The sequence below is a fragment of the Rhipicephalus sanguineus genome, chromosome 3 (assembly GCF_013339695.2).
Source record: "Rhipicephalus sanguineus isolate Rsan-2018 chromosome 3, BIME_Rsan_1.4, whole genome shotgun sequence".
NCBI classification, from domain to species: Eukaryota; Metazoa; Arthropoda; class Arachnida; order Ixodida; family Ixodidae; genus Rhipicephalus; species Rhipicephalus sanguineus.
Window position 1 is genome coordinate 212015028 of NC_051178.1, and position 15919 is coordinate 212030946.

The following is a 15919-nucleotide window of genomic DNA, read 5'->3' on the forward strand; positions in this document are numbered from 1 at the left end:
TTTGATCTTGGCGTTTCAGTGGTTTCAGTTTCAGCCAGTTTTGAAAATGCCTCAGCAGTACCTCGCCTCATGTAGCTTCTCGAGAGCTCGCTCAAAGCTGCAAGAGCTTCAGCGTGTGATCGGTATTCTCTCGCGGTTCATGCATACACAATACCTGCTTGACGGCGACTTACAAGGCAGTCGACGCTGAAGGAAGTTCAGCAAGCGTTCGAAGAGAGAGTTCATGATGCCGTTCCGCACCACTGATGCTTCAGTACAATGTCATTGACAATGCCGCTTTGCCGATTCACGAACTACCTTCACCGTACTTAAAGTAAGACTGAAACAAAGTTTTCAACTGTGCAACCATGGGTTTAACCCCAGCGCTTCGCTTCCTTCGACCGATTAACGCAAGAAGTCAATGCGCGCTTCTTTTCCATTGTTGGCAGACTGCTCATTAGCAAACAAACCAGTCGAGAGTTTTGGCCGCGAGCAGCAGACGAAATAACTTCGCGCCGGGCGCTCGTTCTCATTTGAATGATTTGCAAACTACTGTTTGTGCTTTACGAACATATTCGTAGGCATGTCGTAGATGTAACGGCGTCGTGCCGACGAATGGACCAGTAAGCGAGACCCTTGCATGTTTTGTTACACGAATATTTTATTCGGGAGGAAACGTTCCGAACACTGCTGTGCTTTAACACACATCTACCATTTTAACGAGGTGCAACACGTACATTGTTTTGAGCACACACACGGTCGAGGTAGGCAACAGAGGGAAAACATCAACAGTGATATGTGAAAGTTTTCTGATTGTGCATTGTGACATTAATCACGGTGATATGTGCAAGAATCTAACATTAAATGTCGCAGGACTTATCAGTATCTCCACACTGGAAGAACATCAAACAACCTCCTATTGCTACTGGACTCTTAAAAAATTTTCTTACAAAATATTTCCAACTTTTCACACGAGGATCACGCAGAAAGACTGGCGAACATTTCGATATTACAGCTGTACAACAGACAGATTGATCATGCAGCACTGGAACATGTGGCACACAACTAAAGATGACGAAATGCTGATCTTATGAATACGTGCAAAAATAAGGTGCTAAAATTTAAAGGCAACTATGCAGTGCATGACACAGTTCACTAACAGAAGCGTGGATTTAAACATGACGCCCAATACATATGCTAGTGTAAATGCTGTAGTGAAGGGCATGCAGATGAGTTCTATAGATACGTCAGTGCCTCCTAATACACTACACTGTCTTCTTTTTAGGAAAACAGAACATAGCAGACAAGAAAAGAGCACGATCACTTACATGGTAAAAGGAGAGAAAAAAAAACGTGTTGCATGTAAAGAAGGAAAAACTTATTGCAACTATTCAAACTTTAAAAGCAGCATTTGAGCATTGCAGGAATCACATTTTTTTTTCTTCGCATCAGTGCTCTCTAGAGTTGTGGCACGAATCATGTTTGGTGCAATTATACGAGCGCAAGTACCTCTTTAATCAAAACGACGAAGTGAAAGACTTGGTTACATTTGTTAGTGTCAAGAACAACCTTAAAGCGATGGATGCATCACAGTGTGACGAAAAGTCAGATGCTGGTACTTTTAGCCAGACTCCTGACTGGTCTTATTATGTTTGACTACCAGATTTCATACAAGTTTCTGTGGCCGAATTTACGACTCTGGTGCTTGCACTACAGGGGTTAAACACATCAATTATTTTGCTCTCTCTCTGTTCCGAATTTTTGCTGGTGCCGACTTGCATGTGATAACGGTGTTTCATGCACTAGTGCCCGTGCACTTGAGAAGAGTCCACTTAGTTTGGTTGCCATGCCATAAAGGATAGTTCGTAAATGAAATAACCGATTCTTCAGCGAAGATGTCTATAAGTGGACCTATTTCACCATAGTTTACTTTATATGCTTAAGACGTGGCTTCTCTGTTTCATAGGCATGCCGTCATTGAACCATTTGCAGACTCGGTGTTCACTAGCTCCACTGAATATCATCACCTATTATACCCCTGGCAGAGAGAATTCTGTCAAACATGTAAACTGGAAGTATCCATTATGAGGCTGTGCTGCCATGTACCGAAGCTAAGTTTATACAAGCACAAGTCTGGCCAGGTTACTTGTCCTCTGTGCACATACTGTGGTGAGCCAAAATAATGGATCACTTTTTTTGTTGTTTTTGTGTATGCAAGTTATGAAAGCTTGCTAAGTTCCACCTTTGGTTTCACTATAATGAGATATACTTATTGCACATCAAATCCTGATCAGAGGCTGACAGAAATCCTGACACCAGGGATCGAAATGTGGGGACTTGAATGTGGCATCTGTAGTTTGTCTTGTATGTTTTCTGGCCTGCCAAGCCTCCACTCTGATTCAACTCTGAATAGGCGAAAGCAAAAAAATAAGATAGAACACATGCCCTTGCTCAAAGTGCTTTTTTGAAGATGAACCCATACCCACTTGCCTAAGCTTTCTATAAAACATAAACCTCTAATCACAATAACACTGCTCATTTTCGTATTACAGAAACATGGCTTACCAAACCAGCTCAACTTGACTATCCCTTTTTTTAAAGGGCGAGTAAACAACCCAGGGGTCCAAAATGGGTGATGAAGCGATAACTACGCATTTGTACGATGTGAACATGCTGCTGCAAGAATTCTGCGATTAGGTGCTGTAGTAATGAAGTTACAGGGTATAGAACAACCCACTTTGGCTGGTTTTGGTTTCTCGCTCGGCCTGTGCACCCTTCTCGGCAGCCAAGAGAGTAGGTGTAGCCCGCTGTCGTGACTACGCCCATTTCGGCAACGTAACTCAGCATGGAGGCAACGACCGAGCAAGGCTTCCTCCACGTGTCACTTGTGTCGGAACGGCGCTAGGGTCACCTTAGCGGCGCGGTGAAGAAGCGCGGTAAATGTGTGGACAAAACCGCATCACAGGAGGGCCAAGGCGCAGTCTCATTGTGCAGAGGACTAATCGATGAAGCGAGTGCAATGTAATGTTGCCCATGGCAAGATTACATCACTGTGCGTATGAGGAGGATTGGACAGGCACTGGGGAGGGATGCAGGAATTGTCTTTTGAATCAAAGTGGACAATTGGGCCAGCTGGTGATTCATGAACGAGGTGTTTCATTCATAATTGAGGTGATGCATTTTTGAAATGGAGTGTCTTGTGCAGCATGCAACACTGTGCTATTCATAAAATGTGATCGCCACAGCTGTCTGCATGAATTGGCGAGCTTGTTTGGGAGATGTAAAAAAGAAAAGCAAGAGCCTGTTTACTGGCCCTTTGAAGGGCCCCTAAACCACCTCTGATATTTTTTCAAACATTTCAATTAAACACGGGCATCGCGTGCAGAATGACGTCACGATCAACAATGCCACACATGGCAGCGCTACAAGCCGCGGGCGCGCCACAAGTTCCGAGAAACAATTTCTTCTCCTCTCTGGACCCTTCTGGTCTGGCTAGTGACGTGTGTGACGTCACTGTGTTGAATCTGTGATGCAGTATGCAGGCGATGCTGTGATTGGTCGAACAAGAACCTACGACTTCCGATTAGTCTGCAAAGCAGCTACCCGCGCTCCTTGCTGTTCTTCGTCGTGTTGCCCGCGTGTGCACGCTTGTGAATCGGCAACTGCCAAATCGCTAGCATACCAGCACAGTCATGCCTCGCGGTCTGATAAGCTGCACGGACTGAATCCGACAAGTGCTTTGCAATGGCTTTTACGCATCAGTGCTTGGCTGCAAAAGCGCCGACTGGAAAAACGAAAAGACGCGACACGTGTCACCGTACGGGTTCATCATGTTGGCGATCCTTTGAAGGCATGCGCGCAACACAGGGTCCATAGCGGCACAATTCGTACGAGCACGGGCCGGCACGACAACAGCGGTTAGCCGAGAAGCACGGAGTTCACGGAGTCGCAGCAACCGGAAGTGCCCGCTGTTTCGAAGTATGCATCAGCAATGACGGTATGTCACGTGAGATTGGAAGGGGCACTCGGCGAGGAGAGCAAAGTGGCTTTGGGAGAGGAGACCAGCAGACGAGTGGAGGGTAGCGAAGGAAGCAGTGAAACGAGCGATGGCAGTGTTTCGATCATCAAACGCATGTACCTCCACTATTACAACACCATTCCGAAAAATTCTCATGGCTACGTGTTTGTTATAGATTCGTGCACAACTGTCGCACTACAACTAAATTTCAACCTCTGGGTGGTTTAGGGGCCCTTTAAAGCACATAAATGCCTGTATCGTTGCAGTAACCTACAGCATAGAATCAACAACACTGCCATTTTGCACACTGCCATTTTGCACGTCTCTCCTTGGTTTAAAGGAGGCACAGTTAAAGGTGCATTACGGAATATGGTTAAATAATGTGCTTTTCTTACAATATTTACATATTACTTTCACAGTTGCTAGAAGTTGGTGCAACGAGATAATAAAAAATTAAAGAATAATTGTTGATTTCTGCAGGTGACAATGCTACATAATGACACAGATTGGCTGCATTATATGCTCCCTGAATGGACAAAAACTTTTGCAACATTATTGCTTTTAGAGACTTCAGAAGAAAATCATCGAGAATGCTCTTGTACCACAAACTACTGAGAAGGTCATGGGACTCTTGGCATGGTAGCGCCACACTAACATCGGCCCTTTTGTGAAAAAGAGCTTGACGGCCTGTACTGTGGTCTCGTTCTCCTTTTGTTTCAAACAAGACAAGCTTGAGGACAAATGTGTAAGAGAAGTGGAACAACATTAATCACAAGCAGAATATCAAGAGATTCATGCAGCACATGCATCTAATTAATGGTTTAGCGGAACTGATGCATCAAGATCGTGAAAAATGTTCGCATATTGTTCTCTAGAAGGCAAACATACTAGACCCAGCCGCAAAAAAAGTGAGAGAATTACAACAGTTGAACACATGGCACATAATCCGCAACATCACACTCATAGAATACACACATGCACGCAAATAGGAAAAAAAGACCCCACATGCAGCCAGGACAACTTAAAAAGCACATACGGTCATAGACAATTGATACACAAAAAAGTTACAGCTGACTAAAACACATCCTTTTAGTTTTGTTTTCACCAGCACATATAATGTTAGGTCTGATTTTGGCTACAAGGTTACTGTGACGCCTGAACTCTCTCTGACAACCTGATAGAAAGCAGTGTGCGATAATGCTCTCAACCCATCGCATGCCAGAACTGTTCGACATTGTAATGTCTTCTTAACATTTCATTCATCCATGACTGTACAGCGCTCATAGAATGAAACGCATTAACTTAGGGCTAATTATTGTGCACAATTACATTTTTGCCAACTGCAGTTCATGTGACATCGGCACAATTGTGACTCTTATATATCACTTCTATGAATATCACTTTTAGAGACCAGACTTTTAGCGACACCACATGGTTCTCTCGAGCAACTTAACATGTCGAATGTTAACTTAGTTCCTTTGCCACGTGTGATTCCATGAGCCTTATTACACATTAAAATGCATTGAATTTACAAGGGGTGGGAATGACTTCTGCTCTGAGTATTATATGTAAGAACCTTATCTCAGATCATTTAGAGCACAGAATGTATGTAACGTGATTCTTTGCACTGGGTTTGACAATGGTATCCAACATATGGTCAAAGTAAAAACCATCTTATCAAAGAGCTATATTGCTTCCATAGGCACACCATGCATTTCTTTTGCAAGCACATTTGTTCAGCTTCACAGCTGTGTGCGTTGCACTGGTTGATTGGCAGGCAGTTCTGCAACTACACAAGGGCTCTTTAAGATGAACTACCTGTGCACTCAAAGTGCTCTCTACAGTCTCGGCCCATGGGTTCAGTCATACATTCAATCCTTTCTCAGCATATCAGGTATGTTTTGCCTTATCTTAAATAAACAGTGCTGCAAAACGCCACTCATGTTCTTGCATGATGGCTGCATTTTCTGTCAATGTAGAGCTTAGCCATTTCATGCAGTGCAGAATGTGCAAGTGGTGACACTCACATTACCATGCCTTGACCAGCATATACAGCCTGCATGCACTACTGCATAGTATTTCCAGAACCAGCAACGCATGGTAAATTCCATCAGGATATGGTGTGGTGCAGTCTGCTTGGCCACAGCCAGATTTGACTCATTTGAAGAGAGTATACTTGCTCAAGTGTTTGTACGACTGCTCAAGATCAGATGAAACTACCATTTGTGCTGTAAAACTTAAAAAGTTCAACCAGACAAGATCACACAATGAGTGCCAGTGATGATCATTTCAAAATGGTTCTCGACTGGAGAAGAAGGCCTATAAAAATAAAACAGACCATGTCTCTTTCTTTCTTTTTCATCTAGCACTCGGCTTAGCCACCAGCAATGTAGCTTCATTTCTGCAGCAGTTAAAACGTTGTGAATGAGCTCAAATTGTGCACAATCAAAGTTATTCCAGAAGCCTCAATATCAGTTTGCCTGGTATAAAGTTCACAGTATCCATAAGAGATCCTTTACGCAGTAAGTGATAATGTATGTAACTTGTTAAAACATCATCATTTGAAATTCGCTGTTCATTAGTCATTTGTGTGACTACATTTGTAGAGAAGGTTCAATGTGATGCTTGCTAAACCGAGAGACTAACATGTACAGCGTGTGACCAAAGCAATGCGCGCATCCTTCATTGCTCAACCACTGTGGCTTTCAATGCTTGGATCAACGTTTTGCTTCAACAGCCTGCAGCCTCGTTTGCTGCAGCAGCATGTTCAAGTTGTCTCGGGCACTTTTAAGGTCAGGCTTGAGCTTCAGTGCACGTCGGTAGCGCTCCTCTGCCTGGTCATATTTCTTCCAGCGGTGGTAGAGCACACCTAAATGAAAAGCACAGCCAGAAACAGAGCTCAATCATACACAGAATACTACTGGATATATAGCCGACTCTTCCATATAATACTATATGCTGCCATTAGAGCGACGTGTGACAAAATTTGGTCAGTATATTTGCTTCTCGGTAGGCTAAATAAAAAGTATGGTTGCAGTTGTTTTAACATCGGTGCAGTTTTTAGGCCGAGCATTAGTCCGTGAACAGAAATTATCATCATCATAAACTGGCACGCGCGCTCTCTTCATCCTCTTTTGCTTCGCAACCAGAACACATGCGCCGATTTCTCCCTCGTGGCCTGCAATAACTAGATGGGCAAGAGAACAAGTACAGGAGGAGAGAAAGACAGAAAGAAAGAGAAAAAGAAATTCTTGGCAAAAAAAATTTCTTGACGAGGTGGGTTTCGAACCCACATACCCACAACCTGAAGGCGAGCACTGTAACCACTCGGCTATCCAGGCACGCCAGCAGAGCATAGAAAGAAAAAGGACAAATAGAGAGAAAGGGAAGAAAGAAGGAGTGAGAAATAGAAAGAAATATATATAGAGAGAAAGAAATAAATAAAAATAAACAGAGAAAATGGCAGAATAAAATAGAGAGAAAAAGAAAGAAGGAGAAAAATAGAGAGAAACAAAGAAGGCCGCCCAGCTTCCTTCAGCCACTAGTGCGAAGCTGCCTTAATTTTTTTTTACTCAGCATTTCAAACATCCTGGAAATGGAGTGATATTTCGAAAGGACGAATGGCCGGGTAACGAAACTGCTTTGAAAAGTATTAAAATTACTCTGAAATTGCGTAAACAAAGGGTGGGACAGACAGACGGACGGACGGACAGACACACACACACAGTAACACATATGAAACCTCTGCATCCTGTTGCCGAGCTGTCCGACAATCAACAAAGCGTGAAGCCATCGTCAACTCGTCTTGTCTGGAGTTTCGAGGGCCATGACCTTCCAGCAACGTTATTCAATACTTCTAGCTCAGATGCTACGTATGTTTTCTGGGGGCCTGTCTCATTCCCATGCTTGAGGTTTAGCACTCAGACTAATTTGTCTTTGTCATTTCTGTTTCCTCTGATTGGTCACCTTTTTATGCCATAAAAGAAGTGGACATACTGTATTTGAATCAAAAGAAACTGGGAAGGTAATGAGTAACTTTCTTGTAACTACTCGCTTAATTTGTTTGATTGCTATATTACCAGCCCTAAAAGTAGGTCATTACATTACTCATTTTAACAAAAAGTAATTTAATTGCTGTAAATTCATTGCTGCAAACTCTGACTAATGCAACCTTTAAATGAGCAACTGACCAAGGTTGGTGTGATAGCTGGGATTGTCCGGACTAAATCGAATGGCGGCCAGGAAATGCTGCTCCGAGCGCTGGTATTTTCCTGCCTTTCCCAGAATGTTGGCCAGTTGGAAATGCAGGGCCGGTTCATGGGGGAGATGCCTCAGAGCCTGCAGTGCAGCACGCTCAGCATCGGAGGCATGACCCCTCTGGTCCAGCATGAGGACAAGGTTGTTCCACGAGACGAGGTGTGTTGGCCGCTGTCGAGTAGCGTTGCGCCACGCGCGGTAAGCATCTTCATAGCGCTTCTGCTCCAAGTACTGTAACGAAAGATGATGCAGCATAATCAATTTCACATATGCAATACTGAAGTGGAATAAGCACACCAGCGAACCGCTTGTGATAAATGACTGACAAAACATTCCACTAGGAAATCTGTCAAAAGATGAACACTTGGCACTCAATTGGAGCATGTGGCCATTTTATTACACTAGAGGGTAGCTACAATGGCACAAGCAATGTCACTTGTCACAGTAAGCTTCAATGCATTTTCACTACTGCTACAAAAAAACTTTACAAACAATGCACAGGCTTGTGTGAAGGCAGCCGAGAAATCAATGGTACTTAATAGCAGGAACAGCTATCGCAGCTGCTTCACATGATATATCTGCTGGACTGCATACCCTTTCTGTGAACCTTTCGGGCATCCAGCAACGTCACATGCATGCGGCATATTGTCGAACTTTCTGTCAGAGGGACTTTTACGAGCGCGCAAAACACACGCGGCAGTACGCGATACCGAAACTACCACTGAGACGTGACCGCGTGAGCAAAGCCAGGCACCGGGCGAAGCGCAGTTCGGCGAAAACGGAACCTTTGAACCACGTGTGCCGTTCCCCTTGGCAAAGCCAAAGAGGTTCTTTTTTCCACGAATCAAACAGAAACGAACAAGCAGCATTTTAATATGTCTCTTGATGCATGGAAAGTTCTTTCTTTATTGCAGATAGTTTGATTACTAGCGATTAATTGTAGTTGGACGCCCTTACGTCATCGGGATCATTTCCAAAATGTCCCACTCGTGGCGCACGTCGTGTGATACATTTAGCTTAATTTCTCAGTAAGTAGGGCACTGCTGTTGATAATATTTCCGTTTTAGACGTCATACATTGAGCTTTTGCTCTGACATAAATTGTTATTTGCCTTTAGTGTCCCTTTAATGATAATCTTCGGCGCGTTGCAAGTAAGTGGCGACGTCAACATTGTCTTCATCAGTGGCAGTTGGCAGCACTGCATCGAGCATCGTTGCCGGGCTCCTTCCATATAACAGTTTGAACAGCATCATGTGCATTGTTTATGGCACTGCCGTGTTGTAAATGAAGGTTACATATGGAAGAATGGCATCCCAAGTCTTGTGTTCGACATCGGCGTACATTGCCAGCATGTTGGCGAGGGTTTTATTCAGACGCTCAGTGAGGCCATTGTGGTAGGCAGCTGTCCTTCGATGAGCTGTCTGGCTGTATTTCACAATTGCTTGCGTTAGCTCTGCCGCAAAAGCCGCACCCTTGTCGGTGATAAGCATTTCTGGGGAACTGTGACACAGTAGGATGTTCTCGATGAAGAACTTCGCCACCTTGGCAGCACTACCTTTAGACAGAGCCCTGGTTTCGCCATAGCGAGTGAGGTAGTCCGTGGCTACGACGATCCACTTGTTGCCAGATGATGACGTTAGAAATGACCCCAGCAAGTCCATCCCGATGTGCTGGAAGGGCGGATGAGGTGGACTGAGTGGCTGAAGAAATCCCGCTGGCCTTGTCAGCGGTGTCCTGCGTTGCTGACAGTATCGGCATGTGCTCATGTATCGAGTGACATCGGCGGTAAGAAGTGGCCAGTAGTACTTTTCTTGTATCCTCGTGAGCATGCAAGAAAAACTGAGGTGGCGAACCATCAGGTCGTCATGCAGGGCCTGCAGAAATTCTGGTCTAAGTGCTGAAGGTACAATGACAATGTAGTTGGTTCGGGTCAGCGAGAAGTTTTTTAACGAGGACATTGTTTTGCAAGAAAAATGATGCCAATCCTTGCCTGAATACTTTGGATGCAATGGTGGCCTTGCCTTCCAAGTACTCTGCCAAGCTTCTCAGTTCCGGATCACTTCACTGTTGTTCCGCGAAGTCATCAGCACTTGTGGGCTCCAAGAAGCTGTCTTCTGTCAAGATCGTCATGCAGCGGCGGATCAACAGGCACATCGGACAAGCAGTTGGCATCAGAGTGCTTACACCTGGACTTGTAAATAACAGTAATGTCCAATTCTTGCAGTCTCAGACTCCACCGGTGAGACACGCCCTAAAGGGTCCTTCAAGCTTGCTAGCCAACACAAGGCGTGCAGGTCCGTCACGACCTTGAAAGGCCTGCCGTATAGGTAGGGACGAAACTGTGATGTTGCCTAAATGATGGCAAGGCACTCTTTTTCTGGCATTGAATAACTTGATTTGACCTTCGACAGTGACTGGACAGCACAAGCGATGACCCTTTCTCGACCTTTCGTGCGTTGAGCAAGTATGGCAACAAGTCCTACACAGCTTGCGTCAGTGTGTATTTCTGTATCTGCGTTTTCGTCGAAGTGTGCCAGAATCGGTGGCGAGTGCAAGCATCGTTTCAGTTCTCGAAATGCTTCTTCCTGTAGCGTTTCTCACTTAAATTTGACGTTGGTCTTGGTCAGTTTAGTAAGTGGCTCGGCGATGTGGGCCAAGTTTTTGACAAACCGCTTGTAATAGGCACACAGGCAGTGAAATCAATGTACAGCCTTTTGTCGGCGGGTGGTGAGAGTATAGCCATGGCAGCTGTCTTCTGTGGGTCAGAGCGGACTCCAGAGTTGCTGATGACGTGTCCTAGGAAGAGGAGCTCTTCATATGCAAATCGGCACTTTTCCAGTTTGAGTGTTAGGCCAGCTGACCTCATCGCCTGAAGCACTGTTCCAAGGCATTGTAGGTGTTCGTCAAAGCTGAGAGCGAAGACGACGATGTCATCCAGGTAGACAAGACAAGTCTGCCACTTTAATCCAGCCAGCACTGTGTCCATAATGCGCTGGAACATCGCAGGTGCCGAGCAAAGACTAAATGGCATGAGCTTGAACTGAAACAGGCCGTCCGGTGTTATAAAGGCCGTCTTCTCACAGCCTCTCTCATCGACTTCAATTTGCCAATAGCCCATCTTGAGGTCCATCGAAGGAAAATACTTTGCATTACAGAGTCGATTCAAGGCTTCATCAATCCGTGGCAGTGGATATACATCCTTCTATATATTGTTCAGGTGACAGTGATCAACACAGAAATGCAGAGTGCCATCCTTCTTCTTCACCAAGACTACTGGTAATGCCCATGGACTTTTAGAAGGCTGTATCATGTCATCCTGCAGCATTTTGTCAACCTGTCGCTTTATAGCTTCTCGTTCTCGCGTCGAAACTCGGTACAGGCTCTGACAGATGGGTCGGGCACTTTCTTCCATTATGATGCGGTGCTTAGCAAGTGGCGTTTGCTGAACCCTTGATGATGATGAGAAACAGTCCTTGTATTGCTGCAGAAGGCAATGGAGCTGTTGCTGTTGGCAAGTCGGAACACTTGGATTGACGTTGAAGGATGGTTGAGGTACAGGGGCCGTCATTGTAGTTTTATCAGAATCTGAAAAGGCAAACACACTGCTGACAGCCAAGATCTCCTCAATGTATGCAATTGTTGTGCCCCTGCACAGGTGTCTGTATTCTTGGCTGAAGTTCATTAGCATCACACATCCTTTTCTTTCGTGCAACAGAGCAATGCCTCTTGCGACGCAAATGTCGCGATCTAGCAGCAAACACTTTTTGCTCTCGACGCCTTCGATGTTTTCAGGTGTTTCGGTGCTGACGGGAATTATGACGCTGGAGCGAGGCACAATGGTGGCTTGATCTTCGAGGGTGTTCAAGGCACGGTGACATGGGTCCGTATCCGGTGGTGTTGGTTTGTCTGATGATAGAGCTATTGACTTGGTTCTGAAGTCGATGAAGGCACCATGATGGTTTAACAAGTCCATGCCAAGTATGACATCCATGGAGCAATGTTGCAGGATTACGAAGCTCGCAGGATAAGTCCGATCAATTATTGATGGCCACTCCTGCTGTGCAGAATCCAGATGGCATTATTACATGGCCTCCAGTGGTCTGGATTTCGAGGCCCTCCCAGGTGGTCTTATCCTTTTTCAACATCACAGTGAACAGCCCATTGACAACGGAATAGTCGGCTCCAGTGTCGTCGAGAGCGGTGATGTTGTGGTCGTCTATGAAAACGTCGAAGTTGTTAGTGCGTTGTGGTTAAAGGAGCACTAAAGTGAAACAATGAATCGGTTTAGATTGATAAATTGTACTCTGGAAACGCTAATTGTATCGTTAATTTCACCATCATAGACCTATTGATAGAGGAGAAAATCACGCTCGAAGTTTCATTTTTAAGTTTCGCACCAAAATCTCCGTGCCTGACGCCACGGATTTTGAAGTGAATTTCTGATATTTTTGCGACATTGGCTCAACGAAATTCATTGAGACTTGGCATTTTAAATCTATGGCCCCCTCAGAGGACCAAGCACTTAATTTTTACCGATTAGGAACTATGTGGGCCCTAGCAGACACCGTCTACGACGTCACAATGATTGGTGTGGGAATTTCAAGGTGGCGTCACCACCCGCATATTATTTTCGAGCATTTTCTCGCTTACGAAGCGTACTTTTGAGGCAGGCGTGGTGATTTTGGCGTTGCGAAAGAATAATTTACTAATACGAGCAAAATCACTTTTCTCTTTAGTGTCCTTTTAACAGAACAATCTCAAACAATCGCAAAGCTTCCCAAACATTGCGGTGTGGTCTGTGCCGAGCATTGCTAACAGTTTTTGTGGGTGAAAACAAGAATAGATCAAAATAAAGCAATAAACACGTGTGGCAATATTGCATAAGTGCATACCAATTACAGTGGGTACACCTTTGTAGTGCTTCCCAACAAAGCATGTTCACTGAATTCCAGAAATGGCATGACAATGCATCTGGCTCATAACTACACTGCCTTTACATCACTGCTTGTACTTGACTCGTAAATTAATTACATTTCCAGCAGTTTTCCAGCAATGGAATAAGTACTATAGAAGTGCCACATGTGTTTATCAAAAACGTAAAGCTAGGAGTAATAAAACAGCACAATAAACATTCAAATAAGACGTAACTAAACAAGGCCACTAACCTTCCATATGAACAAAATACACAAGAAACGTCCCTAGATAAAAAACAAAATAAACACCAAAATTTCAGGAAGTAAACACTGGAACACTGAATCCCACGAGTACTTGATGAGACATAAGGCCTTTTTCTTTAAAACCACCCATTTTCAGTACGCACCAGATTTCCAAGATTGTAGTAGCAGTCTGGATACTTGGTTCTGTGGCTTATGGCAGTTCGGTAGCTCTGCTCAGCGTCATCCAGCAAGCCTAGACTGCTCTGAACAATGCCTAGGTTCATCCAGGCAGCTGCAAAATCTGGCCTGCACAGCAAAGGAACCATCCACGTCAACTGGCTCACACGAGTGAGCTAGCAAGGCATGACCACAGCGAATGCGTAACTGAGATAACGGAGTGGCCCACTGCCAAAAGAATAAGCTGGCCATAGAAAAGGCCCGATTCATTTATGAGTTTCAATATCCGCAGAAAACATTGGTGGTATGAGAAGTGCCGCAGCGGAAGGCTCCTGATGAATCCTGACCAGGGTTGCCAATGGTGGCTACTTTTTGCCAAATGGGCGAATTTGAGAGGCCTGTGGCGACCTAAAGTTATGAATGGCGACATGGCGAATTTTTGGTGATTTTAGGCTTAGGTCTCCACTGACTTATGCATCCTAAGCTCAGCGTCTTCCCAACGAATGAGCGGCAACATTCTCTGTATTTTTCTTGGTTTTAGACCCACAAGTAAAATGTGCACATTACGCGTCATTCGGTATGTCCGTCCTGTAACTCGTGTATCTCCTCAATTCATCTAGATGCAGGAAGGTACTGGAACATCCCCCAGAAACATTCTAGCAAAATGGAAGTCGGCAGACTGCCTTGCGAACAATCAGGGGGAAGTATTAGACTATAAGTTTATGGCTTTAGGTGCTTTAAGTTTCTTTAAAGTTTCGCTTCTAAAAGGGCTAGACAACGGGTTGGCAGCGTGTTCCCACCATTTGTTCCGCCAAAGCTCCAACTGTTCTAAATAGCTTGGCGACTTATTCACTGTTGCAGTACCCCCAATTCAGCTCGTAAAGAATGTTTTGGAATAGCGAAGAGAGGCGGATATGCGGCTATTTGCGCAATCAAAAAATATTTATTGAGGCATTTTCCACTGTTCTCGGTGAGTGTGTGCAATGAAAACAATTGCTATATAACATTTTACATTGTCTGCCTGTTCGTTAATAACGCATCAGATTGACGGGTGTAGATATAAGTGACTATACGAAAGGGTCGGTGGCGTCCTGTATCATATTAGTTCACACTGAAAAGCTGTAAGACTCACTAATGATCGGTTCGGGTAAGACTTCTGCCGTGCTACCTTCAATAAACCTTTTAATCCTTCTAATTCTTATAGGGGTACGTAAAACTGTCTACAAACAACGCTTTCACAGTATTCGCCCAAGGTTTACCCCACTTTTACCTTTGAAACAAGCGGACGGGGATGGAAGGATATCATGAGCGCTTCATTCATTCACCCTTGCGCCACCACGCACATCTTGCGGCTAGTCGGAGAAGCAGCACCAAGCACCCTCATGGTGAAGCGGGCGATACGACTGGCACTGAGGAACGTGAATATAATTTAAGGGTCTTGGATGGTACTGTATTCTACGGGGCTATACGCGAGTGGAAATTTTTATTACTAGGTATGCTGCACGTATCCAGAATGGCGACTTTTTTGGCGAAATTTGTAAAAAAATGGCGACTTTTGGCAACTTGCTCGTCGTTTGGCGACATTTACTCGAAAGTCAGTGGCAACCCTGATTCTGACCACCATGAATCTAAATGTAAGCACACAAGCACTCTTGCATTTTGAGGCCAGGATTGAGCTGAGCCGCACAATGCATTGGACACCGAGTCAGCACAGCCAGAAAACAAATCCGTGGCGCTGCATGCATCTGCAACATGTCGCAGCCAGTGAGCCACCACAGCAGCTTGCAGTAAAAGAAAGGTTTGCATCTGACCCCAATTACATGGGGCAGGGCATGCAGTGAGAAGGCAAGATAACCGGTGGTCTGGCCCCTAAACCATCCAGAGGTGGACATTCAGTTGTGGTGCGACAATTGTGCACGAGTCTACCATGAACACGCAGCCGTGAGAATTCTTTGAAACGGTGCCGTAATAGCGGAGTTACACGCGTTTGATGTTCGAAATGCTGTGATCACCCATTTCACTCTTTCCTTCGCTACCCTCCACTCGTCTTCTAGTCTCCTCTCCCAAAGACGCTTTGCCCTCCTCACCAAGTGCCCCTCTCAATCTCACATGACATAGCGTCATAGCTGACGCGCTCTTTGAAAACAGCGGGCACTTCCGGTTGCCGCGACTCCGTGCTTCTCGGCTAACCGCTGTTGTTACCGTGCCGGCCCGTGCTCCTACGAATCGTGCTGGCACGGACCCTGTGTTGCGCACACGTCTTCAAAGGATTGCCAACATGATGGACCCCTACGGTGACGTGAGTCTTGTCGTTTTTCGAGTCGGCGTTTTT

The 15919-nt window shown here is 45.0% G+C and overlaps 1 protein-coding gene across 7 annotated transcripts in view; it reads right to left on the minus strand.

Moving 5' to 3' along the window:
• Positions 1-638: 638 nt before the first annotated feature.
• Positions 639-15919, minus strand: part of LOC119388249 (protein O-mannosyl-transferase TMTC4) — a 102547-nt gene continuing 87266 nt past the window's right edge. For all 7 annotated transcript variants that reach the window (XM_049413880.1, XM_049413881.1, XM_049413882.1 and 4 more), the window contains 3 exons: positions 13575-13716; positions 8188-8485; positions 639-6866 (listed from right to left, as the gene is read on the minus strand). In XM_049413880.1, the coding sequence (XP_049269837.1) occupies positions 6715-6866; positions 8188-8485; positions 13575-13716 (592 nt within the window). In that variant the 3' untranslated portion in view covers positions 639-6714. The remainder of the gene's footprint in view (positions 6867-8187; positions 8486-13574; positions 13717-15919) is intronic.